Source organism: Trichogramma pretiosum, unplaced genomic scaffold, assembly GCF_000599845.2.
Source record: "Trichogramma pretiosum strain Unisexual culture from Peru unplaced genomic scaffold, Tpre_2.0 scaffold122, whole genome shotgun sequence".
In the NCBI taxonomy this organism is placed as follows: Eukaryota; Metazoa; Arthropoda; class Insecta; order Hymenoptera; family Trichogrammatidae; genus Trichogramma; species Trichogramma pretiosum.
This window is the reverse complement of record NW_019640796.1, coordinates 122268-135370: the sequence shown is the minus strand read 5'-3', so window position 1 is coordinate 135370 and position 13103 is coordinate 122268. Positions and strand designations below refer to the sequence as shown.

General features: G+C 39.2%; 4 protein-coding genes across 5 annotated transcripts in view; 1 reads left to right on the top strand and 3 right to left on the bottom strand.

Annotated features, from left to right (window-relative positions):
* Nucleotides 1-46: 46 nt before the first annotated feature.
* Nucleotides 47-2251, bottom strand: LOC106656360 (zinc finger protein 91-like). Its single transcript, XM_014377305.2, has one exon. The coding sequence runs from the start codon at nucleotides 2249-2251 to the stop codon at nucleotides 47-49; it is 2205 nt and encodes a 734-aa protein (XP_014232791.2).
* A 959-nt stretch (nucleotides 2252-3210) lies between these two features.
* LOC106656374 (zinc finger protein 708-like) lies at nucleotides 3211-4452 on the bottom strand. Its single transcript, XM_014377320.2, has one exon. It carries the CDS (start codon nucleotides 4264-4266, stop codon nucleotides 3352-3354), a length of 915 nt encoding a protein of 304 aa, XP_014232806.1. The 5' UTR covers nucleotides 4267-4452; the 3' UTR covers nucleotides 3211-3351.
* Nucleotides 4453-4852: 400 nt separating this feature from the next.
* LOC111693496 lies at nucleotides 4853-6580 on the bottom strand. Its single transcript, XM_023458195.1, has 2 exons — nucleotides 6533-6580; nucleotides 4853-6461 (listed from the first exon to the last, which is right to left on the bottom strand). Exons 1-2 carry the CDS (start codon nucleotides 6574-6576, stop codon nucleotides 5006-5008), a joined length of 1500 nt encoding a protein of 499 aa, XP_023313963.1. The 5' UTR covers nucleotides 6577-6580; the 3' UTR covers nucleotides 4853-5005.
* Nucleotides 6581-9061: 2481 nt separating this feature from the next.
* Nucleotides 9062-13103, top strand: part of LOC106656365 (ubiquitin carboxyl-terminal hydrolase 36-like) — an 89519-nt gene continuing 85477 nt past the window's right edge. Inside the window, exons 1-2 of one of the 2 annotated variants that reach the window (XM_014377310.2) lie at nucleotides 9062-9334; nucleotides 11068-11459. In XM_014377310.2, coding sequence (XP_014232796.1) covers nucleotides 11164-11459 — 296 coding nt within the window. In that variant the 5' untranslated portion in view covers nucleotides 9062-9334; nucleotides 11068-11163. Of the gene's footprint in view, nucleotides 11460-13103 lie in introns of both variants that reach the window. The other variant, XM_023458127.1, reaches the window with a different exon arrangement.

Sequence of the window (13103 nt, the reverse complement as noted above, 5' to 3'; positions counted from 1 at the left end):
TGTCAAATCACTTTAATAACCAAAAAAATTTCCTACGCTCATAGCATTAGTGATCTTTGATATTATTATGGACTGTGGCAATATGTCTGTGTAAGTTAATTTTTTCACCAAAAGATGTCCTACATTCCTCGCACGTGTGTTCTTTCAGATTCAAATGAACTAAATCTATGTGTTTCATCAAATTACTCTTTTCTCCAAACGACTTGCCGCACTCGAAACATTTGTGATCTTTGATTTTTTTATGAACCGTAGTAATGTGTGTAAGCAAGTGCTTTTTTCTACTAAAAATATTCTCACATTTTTCACATTTGTATTTTTTGAGTTTTAAATGAACTTCATCTATGTGTCTCATCAAACTGCTTTTTTGTCCAAAACACTTGCCACACTCGAAGCAATTGTGATCTTTGATATTTTTGTGTGTTGCACTAATGTGATTATTCAAGTCTTTTTTAGAACCCAAAGCCTTTCCACATTCTTTGCATATATGTTCTTTGATTAATAGATGAACCACATCAATGTGTCGCATAAGATTACTCTTTCGTCCAAAAGTCTTACCACACTCGAAGCATTTGTGATCTATGATTTTTTTATGAGCCGCAGTAATGTGTAGAAGTAAGTCCGTTTTAGCAACAAATGATTTTCCACAATCTTTACACATGTTTTCTCTGTTTTTCAAATGAACAAGATCTATGTGTTTCATCATATCCTTTTTTTGTCCGAAAGTTTCGCTACACTTCAAGCATTTGTAATCTTTTATTTTTTTATGAACTGTGTCAATGTGGTTATCTAAGGTACTTTTTTTACGAAATGACTTTTCACATTCTCCGCACATATATTCTTTGATTCCGAGATGAACTGAATCTATGTGGTTTATCATATTAATTTTTTGTCCAAAGAACTTGCCACATTCTTCGCATTTATGATCTTTGATTTTCTTGTGTACTACACTAATGTGTTTATTCAAATTACTTGTATAACCAAAAGATTTGCCACATTCCTCACACATGTGTTCTTTCAGATTCAAATGAATTACATCTATATGCTTCATAAGATCACTTTTTCGTCCAAAAGACTTGTCACACTCTTTGCATTTGTGATCTTTAACTTTTTCATGAACTACAGCAATGTGTCTATTTAAGTCACGTTTATATCCAAAAGATTTTTCACATTCCTTACATATGTGTTCTTTTAGTTTCAAATGAACTGCATCGATATGCCTCATCAGATGACTATTTTGTCCAAACGATTTGCCACACTCGAAGCATTTGTAGTCTGTGATTTTTTCGTGAACTGTAGCAATGTGCGTATGCAAGTCCCTTTTTTTACCATAAGACTTTCCACATTCCTCACACTTAAATTCTTTGAGTTTCAAATGAACTGCATCGATGTGTCTCATCAAACAAGACTTTTCTCCAAACGACTTGTCACACTCGAAGCATTTGTGATTTTTTATTTTTTCATGTACCCTGGCAATATGTCTATGTAATTTACTTTTTTCACCAAAAGACATTCCACATTCCTCACACATGTGTTCTTTCATTCCGAGATGAACTAAATCTATGTGTCTCATCAGGTAAGTTTTTTGTCCAAAGAACTTCCCACATTCTTCGCATTTATGTTCTTTGATTGTCAAATGAACTGCATCGATGTGCCTCATCAGATTACCCTTTTTTCCAAAAGATTTGCCGCACTCGAAGCATTTGTGATCTGTGATTTTTTTATGTACTTCAACAATGTGTTTATTCAAGTTACTTTTTTCACCAAAAGACTTTTCACATTCCTCCACATGTCCAAAATACTTGCCACATTCTTCGCATTTATGGTCTTTGATTGTCAAATGAACTGCATCGATGTGCCTCATCAGATTACCCTTTTTTCCAAAAGATTTGCCGCACTCGAAGCATTTGTGATCTGTGATTTTTTTATGTACTTCAGCAATGTGTTTATTCAAGTTACTTTTTTCACCAAAAGACTTTTCACATTCCTCCACATGTCCAAAATACTTGCCACATTCTTCGCATTTATGGTCTTTGATTTTTTCATGAACTGTGACAATGTGTCTATTCAAGTTACAATTAGAACTGAATGGCTGTCCACAATCGTCGCAAACAAATTTCTTTAGCTTCAAATGAACACCATCCACGTGATTCTTCAAATTTCGTTTAGTTAAGAGAATCTTACCGCAATAATCGCATTTGTGTCGTATTTTGCTATTTTGATTTCCGACTGTACATTTTACCAAGGCTGACATTGTAACAAACTTTGACTTTTCAATTTTCAATGGTACTATCTACCTACTGGTACTACTACATCTGTACTGTTCTAATTTTCAATCTCATGTATACTTTGAACTATTATATTCAGTAGTTGAAATATTGTTTACTATGGAATTAATTCGTCGAGTCATCACTTAAGAAAATTACTTGTATTTATGTGAGTTAGTTAACAATTTTGATGAATTATTCACGTCTTTTTCTATTTATTATTATTTTATGATTTGTATTTTATTTAACTTATAATTTTCTTTGTCCGCAACCGTTCCCTACGATACACTTTTGACGGGTGTAAATAACAACAGGTCTGAATTATCAAAATAATTAACTCCTTCCGTAGGCTCTTCCAATGAAGCCGAAAAAAACCTCGAGACCTTTTCAGATAATCATAAAACCAAATACTATTTTCAAGCAATACAATTGTTTTTTCTTTCATTTTTTTCGTCTTTGCTACGAATTCAACAACTCAACGACAATCAATATCTGTACGAGTTTGTAGACCACATGCCCTTCGTTCCAAATAATAAAATTGAATTAATTAAATAATTGAAAATGAATTATTAATTTAACAAATAAACTAAAATAAATGGCAAGTAACTAAAAAAGTTCAAGTTAATTGATAAATTCCAAAATCGGAATGAATATAAAATTTTTTTATGATTAACTATGATAAATTTTTATAGGAATGCAATAAAACGTCGAGACATCGTAATTTTTTGTCAAGGAGTTGTACTTTTTAATGATAGTAAATAGAAAATAATTTAATTAAAAAATAGAGTTTATCGTCATTTATAGAAATGAACATATCAACTATATTTTAAAACAATTGTTAAATGTCGCATATATTGAAAATAGTAGAAATAGAAATAAAAAATTTATAAGCAAAATAAATATGTTTAACATCCGTGGACTTCATTGAAATATTTTTATGTTATTTCAGTCGCTGAATCCGAATGCAGGGTCCGTTTTTTCGTGATTTTTCTTAATTTTTTAATATGTCGATGAGTTGCGATTACGTGCTTCTGAAAAATAGTAATCGGACTAAAAGCTTTGCAACATTCTTTTCTGATGTGTTCTTTTATTTTTTAATGAATTGCACCTGAGGGTGCTTTAAAGTAATCATTTGTGGAAAAAAACTCGATATATCTTCGCACTTGTCTTTTTTTATTTTTTTATGAACTGTGGCAATATGTTTGTTTAAGTGGCTTTTTTCACTAAAAGATTTCCCACATTCCTCACACGTGTGTTCTTTCAGATTCAAATGAACTACATCTATATGCCTCATCACATGGGTTTGCCGTACAAAAAGCTTGCCACACTCCTCGCATTTGTAATTTTTAACTTTTTTATGTACTTCGGCAATGTGTCTATTTAAGTCACGTTTATATCCAAAAGATGTTTCACATTCCTTACATATGTGTTCTTTTAGTTTCAAATGAACTACATCGGTGTGCCTCATCAGATTCATTCTATATCCAAACGACTCGCCGCACTCGAAGCATTTGTGATCTTTGATATTTTTATGTACTACATCAATGTGTTTATTCAAGTTAATTTTATCACCAAAAGGCTTCCCACATTCCTCACACATGTGTTCTTTCAGTTCTAAATGAACTGCATCGATGTGTCTCATCAAACAGCTGTTTCGCCCAAAAGACTTGCCACACTCTTCACATTTGTGATCTTTGATTTTTTCGTGGATTTCATCAATGTGTCTAATTAACTCACTTTTATAACAAAAATTCTTTCCGCACGCGTCGCAAGAGTGATTTTTTATTATTTGATGGACATTCTTAATGTGCTTATTCAAACGTTCTTTCATGACAAAAGACTGTCCACAATCGTCGCAAACAAATTTCTTTAGCTTCAAATGAACACCATCCACGTGATTGTTCAAATTTCGTTTAGTTGATAAAATCTTACCGCAATAATCGCATTGGTGACGTATTTTGCTATTTTGATTTTCGAATTTATGTTCTATCGAAGCTAACATTGCACAAAGCTCTCAACTTTTCACTTTTAAATTGAAATATCTATCTACTGGTACTATTATTTCTCTACTGTTCTCATTTCAATTCTCCTGTATACTTTGAACTTTTATATTCAGTCTTTGTAATTTTGTTTACATCGTAATTAATATGTCAAGCAATCACGTAAGACAAATTAGTCATATTTCTATGAGTTGTTCGAAAATTTTGGTAATAGGGTATTTTCTATTTGACAAACATTCTTTTCTTAACATATACTTAAACTCTGTGATTAAACTGATTTCAGTCCGTTTTACTTTAGGTATTTTAGATATGACTAAGTAAATACTATAATGAAGACTATACTTTTATTTTAGCTAAAAGAGTGAGAAGGTCAACATACATACAGACATTTGTTGGTAATTCAACGTAGTTTTCAAATATGTAAACCAAATTTTCCTACGACGTCTGGATCAAAATCTCATTTTCGAGCCTATCACATAGCTTCCTCTACGCGAAAGCAATAATGAATCCAAATCAAATTCATTGCTTCAACTCTATATGCTGTATGATTTAGTTCATCAATTTTATTTCCATCTGTTCCACTAAGAAAAATATTTTAGCTTTTATATTAATTAAAAATTAAAAGTGCAATTCCTTGAAGTCCTTGCTTTGAAAATAATAGCCTTGGAAGGTTGAAACGTAGCATAAACGAACTATTATTTAGTGAAGTCCGTAAAATGAATATTATCATGGCAAACGCACTCACGTCATTTGGCTCTGTTCGTTTTCAATGATTTCAGCTGCCAGGCATATTCTCAACAAATCCTCGTTCATTAGATTATCAATGATCATTTCGCAACACGGAATTGGCAGTCGGCCGTGAGTGAGCTCCAAGAGAGGATCCAGTGCCCAACGCCGAAAAAATTCTCTGGACATCGTCTCGCACAGATGCACCGTACAAGCGGTATGGGGTATTCCTGTGTGCGAGCACTTGGCATCGATCGAGCGCGACAACTTCGAGTAATCCGAATTCGTGACTAGTTTCGCCGCCTCTTTGGGTCGCAATTGGATCAGCTGGTCGTACAGCAACAGACTCGGATCGTTATCCCTTATCGTATTCCGTTCCACTCCTGAGGGATACTCGTCTTCGTCGTGACGACATTCTTTAAGAACCGCCGATTTCGGGAACATTTCGAGCTCGGCGAATATCTTCATAATCTTCAGGGCATCGATACGGTCCGATTCGTATCCTCTTTTTTCGAGGCACTCGACGACCTTCAGCGCGTGAAGCGCTACTTCTAATTTCGATCCGATCCATGCTCTTTTGTACCGTTTGAGGCGCTCGTCGAAGTGACTCTCGGTCGGGAACACGAAGCCAGACAAATCAGCGCCATTATCTAGAAGGATATCGACGGTTTTCGGCATGAGATTCGCCACGGCCCGTTGCAGCGGCGTCCGACCGAACTCGTCCAGGGCGTGGACTTGCACCCGTTGACGCTTGCGATCGTTGATCTTGAAAAATATCTCCGCCAAATCATCGTCCTGATATTGGTATCTCTGGCAAATGACGTGCAAAGGTGTCGACTTCATTGCGTTGAGCGAATTCGGGTCGGCGCCGCTTCTCAGCAGTAATCGCGCGACCGTCTTACGACTATGGATCAGAGCATAGTGTAAAGGTGGACCATTTGATTCCTCGTGAGGGAGACAATCGGGATCCTGGCCGAGCTCGAGAAATTTCTTGACGACGTCGTGACGGCCAAATTTACAGGCCGCATGAAAATGCGTAAATCCTGTCTCGTCGGTGTAATTAACGTCAAACCTGTTATATATTTTGAATAGATTATCGATGTAATAGTGGCCGTGGTTAACTTTAGCCGCATGATGTATGGCAGTAGTGCGACGCATTATTGTCTTGCCGTCTTTATCGACTTCAGGCTCGTCTTTGTAGCCAGTGCAAATTAAGAAGTCGACGAGAAAGGGCGTGTCTTCGTGTTTATTTTTCACAGACTCCGCGAGAAGCCAATCAATTTCGCCTTTTCCAAAAATGTCCCGGAGATTTGGAGGTGGACCCACCCAATTACCTGCCAGTATAGGATAAAGTTGATTGAGAAATTTATGTCGTTCTTCTTCCATCTCCCAATTGAGCTTCCCTCGTAAGTTCTTTAATATTTCCACATTTCCCTTGCACCGGAGATATTTGGCAGGAAACCAACCGCAACTGTCATAAAAATAACAATTATCATTAAAATAATCATCATGTTAGAAAATAAATAGTAAATGTAGACATACGTTTGGAATCTGTGCATCCGGAAATTATATTCTTCTGCCGTCATATTGTCACTTTTATAAAAATAATAATTATCATTAAAATAATCATCATGTTTGAAACGTAAATACAGAAATCGCAGACATACCTTCGAACCTGGTCTCTCCATTCGTATTCCCATTCGTCGTCACTTTCGTAATAATGACATCTCTCGCAAATGCAATTATCAGAATGATAAAATACATCGAAACCATTGTCGGACATCGTGTTCCGCAAACTACAAATTAAGCGTCGTATGAAATTAATAAATCGGTTGCTGTTCACGCAGCGGCGTCGTAACAAATAAAACGTATAGATACAAACGCCGAATTCTCGAGACAAACTGAGCGAGTCACGGCCAGCAATAACGAAACTCATCCTATCGCGCACAGAACTCGAGATACGGCACGTTTTGGAATGCGTCGATCGACGCTTTATTTTATTTCGCGACGCGTCGACCAAGCTCTTTCCGTGAAAGTAAGCATAAAAGATGAAATAGTTAACAGGAAAGTGCGCGTGTGATTTTGCCCGCACATCGTGTGTCTGTATGCTTGCTTTCGATTGAAACTTTGAGCCCAGTTAAAAAGTTAAAAATATCCTTACTCAGAGACATAAAATTTGAAACATAATTTGTAAAAAGTTACTTCAAAAAGCTCTCTAGAACAGTGTTTCATTTCACAGAGTTTGAAAGAATAGAATTATTAAAAAATTATGTTAAATTTTCTTTTTTACTCATTACTTTCCTAAGGAAACAAAAGAATAGATTTTGAAACATAAAAAAGGACATAGTTCCACGCAAATAGCAAGATAACGTATTTAAATTTCGCTCGACGATGCACCCTTCGTTAAAATCGATTTCTTTCCCGTGCGTACGACTATTAAAAACCTCACGACGGTAAGACAGGAACGATTCTAACCGAAGCTTATCATACGTACACGCCCGGTCGTCGGTGTCAGCGGGCCGTCGTGGGTAATACAGGAATCCAAAAGCTCCAAGCTGCTTACCCGCTGCAGAGCTTCGCGACTCGCTCTTTATATTTTACGCGCTAAACCGCCTGCAAGCATGGATACATCGCGTCGATTTATACCGAGCCGATTCGGAAAATCTCTCGAGAAACATATTATTATCGTCGAATCGCGAGAAGCAACGACCCAGAAACCATGACCATGAAAACAAGCAAAAAAAAAAAAAGTAGTAAAAACAATCTCGATTCGTAGATGGAAGGCCGGGTATACATTATACGCTCGGATAACATCGACGCTTCGGTGCGCCTATAGCACTGGCATAATGTATACACGGCGTATATAGACGAAAGCTCTCGATATCTCGTATTCGGATCCGAGAGAGCTCGGATCGCCGGACACGCGTTTGCGCGTAAATATAACGTCGAACGAAAACAAATAACGAGAGGCGCAGCAGCAGCAGCTGCTGTATAGCCCGTGTCCAAGGTACGCACGTGCGTACGTACGTACATATGTACGACGAATTGCGCGCGACGCGTATTGTATACTCTCGAAATGATACGGCCGGAAAATCAAGCTCTCGTCGCGCGTATCGTACGACACACACACACACAAGCTCGGGCTTATCGATTTTCTATATATTCCGCAAAATTCAAATGGACTAGCGAGAGAGTAGAGAGTAGAGATCGCCTTTATAATGTGCGTGACGAGAGAAAGAGAGAGAGAGCTTAGAGCTATTTTATATACGTATACGCGTGGGCTTCGATAACATACTTCTGTGCATTTCTGTGTTGTGTGCATACATCCGCGCCGCGTGCCAAACAATTCGGCGTGGAAAAATTTTTATTGCCCGCTACGTCAAGTACGTAACGCATAGCGAGCTTTTGGCATCTCACGACGAGCACGCGGCCGCGCGCAGGGCTCGCGTCGCGCGCGCCGAGAGATCGTAAAACGTGAATAACGCGCGCGAGACATGTTTATAACCGCGCGACTCTCTCTCTCTCTCTCTCTCTCTCTCGATGTATTATACAATATATACGCAGAGGACACAAGTGCACGCGAGAATTTACCGAAAATATTTCGCAAAACAATGATCATTAAAAGTGATGTATATTATATGTACCCTATACACACGTGTATGTACGCTCGAATTGTTCGCTCTCGTATAAGGTTGCGAGCGTATCGCTGGCGAACAAAAGCTCCGACATTTCAACAGCAGCAGCAACAACAACAACAACGCCACGGGGGAGAAGAGGCAGAAGAGGGGGTGTGGGGGAGCGCGAACTTGAACGCGAGCACGGCATAACACGCGCACCACGCCGCCGAGAAGAAGAAGAGGGGAGCAGAGATATGTGCAAGCACGCGAGTATACGAGAGAGGCGGCTTTGTCAGTGCGGTATCGTTATTACTATTATTTCGTATATATATAGCGGTGGTTGAGGTGGTAGCGCTGCTGGTGGTGGTGGTGGTGGTGGAAAAGCGCGGAGGCATGCACCTCTCGCCGAGTGGGTGCCCGAGCTTTCAGTGTACGCGCAGTCTTTCCCAGCGACGGGCGCGCGCATCGTCCTCATCGCCCTCGTTATTCGTTATTACCAAAAAAAAAACCAAAAGGGAAACGCGAAGTGTGTGTTCGCGCGGTGTGTGTGCGTGTGTGCAAAATCAAAGAAAAATAAAAAAAAAAAATAATATCGTAAGAAAAGCCAGTGTTTGTGCGCGAGTGCGTGGTGCGTGTTTAACGCAACGATGATGATGTCGATAACTTTCGACGGGCACGAGTGCGCGGAGTAGAAAGTGCGCGCGAGGATAAAAAGGATAATCAAATGGTACGAATTCTCGTATGCATTAATTCAATCCTTTTTTTTGTGTATGTGCGTGGGAGTATAAGCAGCGATGGTCTTTTTTTTATTTTGACGCGCGCGAGAGCAGAAAAAAAAAGCATTTCATTCGCGGCGCGAATACAAGTGTGTGTGAAAGAAAAAGAGAGAAAGAGAGAGAGAGAGACGACAGCGACAAATCGTTTTCGCCTGTCTGCGGTCGCTCTCGATCGTTCATCATATTATACTTTCTATTATTTTTCTTCTTGTTGCTCCGCTATACGCAACAATGCCACGCAGCTTTTCGACTCTTTAACCGAGACCCGTAATACATGTACCGCGTATAGACACGTGCGAGCTCGAGCTGGAGCTTGCAAGACTACTCGGTTTAAGCGCGCTCGGCTCGGGGAGGATGAAATTTCCGAGTAATATAATGACTCTTTCAAGGTTTTTCTGTTTTTTCGTACGAAAAATACATTACGATCGCTGACTTACTATTTATCGCGAGCGAGTACGCGGTGCGTGTTAGCTCGAGCGCGTAAAGAACAACGATAAATAATACATTACGATGGATTATCCCAAAGCCGATTCTATGTTTTTTTTTTTTTTCATTCATCCTTGCTCTCTTCCAACGTCTCTTCCCCGATCTCGAGCCGACTTTTCTCTGTATTACAGAGTTAAATCGGAGAGATCTCGATTCCGATTACAAGCCCCTCGACGCGCGCGCGCGATTTGACATCTATAAATGAACTCGAGGGCTCAAAGTAGGAGCAGCTATATAGAGAGCTTGCGAGGAAACAAACGTCAAGATAACAAAAAAAAAGAGAGAGAGAAAAAATGAGAAAAAAAGCTCACCAACGTAGACCCATACGCGCGAGGATAATTGCTTCGCACACGCGGCATTATCATATAACGACCCTTCGCGAGCGATATAACTTGTGCGTTTGGTTTTCATCGGCAACGATATGTACACATAATACGGCGTATTATATAGGCATTATATACGGCACGACGACGAATATTGCGCCTTAGCTCGGATCGCAAGCTCCGCAAACTATACTCCGTATACAGTAGGTATACGCGCGTTAAAATATGCAAAGCTCCCGTACAGCGGCTACGATGCACGGAGACTCGCGTCTGTGTGTGTGTAACGTTACCAGCTCTCTCCCAGGTGCATATAAAAAAAAACTCTCTGCATTCGGTATATAAGAACGCAGGTGGTATTAGATATTTTACGTGCTACTGCTGCTGCGGCGTATTGCGCGTTTACGACTCTCGATCGCTGCTGCTGCTGCTGCGTATACGCGTTTAAAGCTCCGGGAGGTTTTTTTTTTCTTTTCATACATAATAATAGCAGTGGCACAAGCGGATCATATCGTTGGTAACTCTGCTGTATGTGTAGCGGGTATAAAGGGCGAAAGTTATACGGATAACACGTGCCGTTTCGACAACTGCGCGTTACTCTGATATTATAATATGATACATATATAATACCCCCGCGAAGTCGAATCCGCATTATAAATATAGATCCAATTAGGAAGCGATTATTAATTACGACGTTATTATTGTTGGCTATTATCGCAGGATCTCGTTGTTACACACATATTTGTATCCTATCGATCCGCGAATCTCCGTCTCTCTATCTCTCTCTAATCTAAAAGAGGATGATCCTCTCCGACCAATGTGACATTGCGTGTGACGTCTCGTCTTTCACATCTCTCTCTCTCTCGATCTTTTCTCAGATATATAAATCACATCTCGACGCGAGAGCCTGTCAAACTGCCAAAGAAGTAAATAAAAAATAAAGTTAAATAAATAATTCTCGTGTCGATAATATCATGGCGACGACGTCGACCGTGCCGTCGTCTTGGTACAACGGTGATCAACAACAACCACAGCAACAACAACAACAACAATCAACGAGAAAAAATAGCGGAAGCAACAGCGCCGGCAGCAGCAGGCGGGGGAGCGCCTCGACTAGTGCGAGCGGCTGCACGGCCAGCACCTCGACGACGACCACCACCTGTCCGCCGCCCGTCAGCAGCTTCCCCGACAAGTTTCAGGACTTCTTCGCCGCCCTGAAGGAGGACTGCGACGATCTGCCGACCATGCTCGAGGACAAGCTCATACCCAGGTATTATATACATATACACGATGGAAATTGATTGTTTGCGAGGATTTATATATAAGTGGAGCGAATTATCGATGATTACCTTCTTTTTTCTTCTCTCTCTCGCGCGCTTCGTTGTCGCTGGAGATTATGTACTTATAGGATTTAATTATATTATTATTATTATATAGGTGAGAAACTCTCGGCGCGCGCTGCAGCGACGAAGAGAATTTCGATTCGCCGACTTATCTCGGCGCGGGAATGATATTAATTAATGGAATTATACGACGGGACACAATGAGCGAAGATGAAAATTACGGCGCCATCGCTCGAATCTATTCAATAACTTGGGTGTCGAAGCTTCGTAATTCGAATCGATTGAAATTCATCTCGATTATCATCGTCCTTTTTTCGTCTCGTGTATACGGCAAAAACAAAAAAACAAAAAAAATATCGCGACGCACGTACAATCGCAAAACTCGTGAACAATAATGCTGCGATGCTAAAAAAAGCCATTAGCGCGGTTACGTCAACTGAGAACTATCGCAGGTGCGACTGAAATTTTTTGGCAACGCGCAACAATGCGCTAATTTTAGCCCAACAATAAGCTAATTTTGTTAAGGCAACTAAAAATATTGTATTGTTATTTTTTTTTCTTTATATTATTTTTAATATAGTATACTGTCGGTCGACGTAACGAAATGAGTTTTTGCAGCCTTCGCTGTACGAGTTTTGTATAGTGCGCGCAACGATGTTCATTTCCGTGAATGCGTTAATTTGAATAGCGTTAACCCTGGTAGAAATGCTTAACGTTTTACGACTAGTTTTTGGCCAAGGAAAAAATTTCTGGGGACATGAAAGGGCCGTTATAACTGGTAATTTATTAAGGCAAAGTGTAACGTTTTGTTCAGTATTTTGTGGTCACATGATGCTTCCCTTTTTTTCAATGATTATTTATCGATCAAAACTAGATAGAAGAAGAAATATATTGATTGAACTTTTCAATACTTTTTACTTTGACTTATACAATTATTTTGACTTTGCCACTTGCGGATTTACAGATTTAGGTACTCGCCATCTAGTGTCAGATACTCGAATCATTTAAAATGTGCTTTATAATTGTTCCACAATTTTGACACACAAGACAATCGATTATAACTTAATTATAAAACACTTTGAATGGTAATTTTTTGATCATCGGTACATTATCAGCGTCGAGCATTTCCACCAGAGAAACTAAAAAAAGAAATATAATTACAATTTTTTTTTGTCGAAAGTCAATCACTGTTTTTAATTCTTTTTCTCTCTTTCTCTCTCGCTGCGGTTGAATTTTCTACATATTTCTCCGGCACTTTTCACCGGCGATTAAGCTTGCATCGATAAGCGCGCCAACGCACGCGTACATATATAGAAACGTAACGCACACACACACACACACACATGCAATAGTCGGGGGTACACCGCGTCGAGGAGAGAAGAGAATAGATTAGATTAGAACGAAAATAATAAAAAAAGAAAAAAGAAAAAGATTGATAGAACTATAAAATCGAGGTTTCGAGATTAACTTTTCGACGTATTCGAGAGAACGTCGTGGCAAGTACAACAAGTTTAACCGCATGTACCCACGGAAACTCATTCATCACCTTGAGCGAATGAATAGCGCCCAAA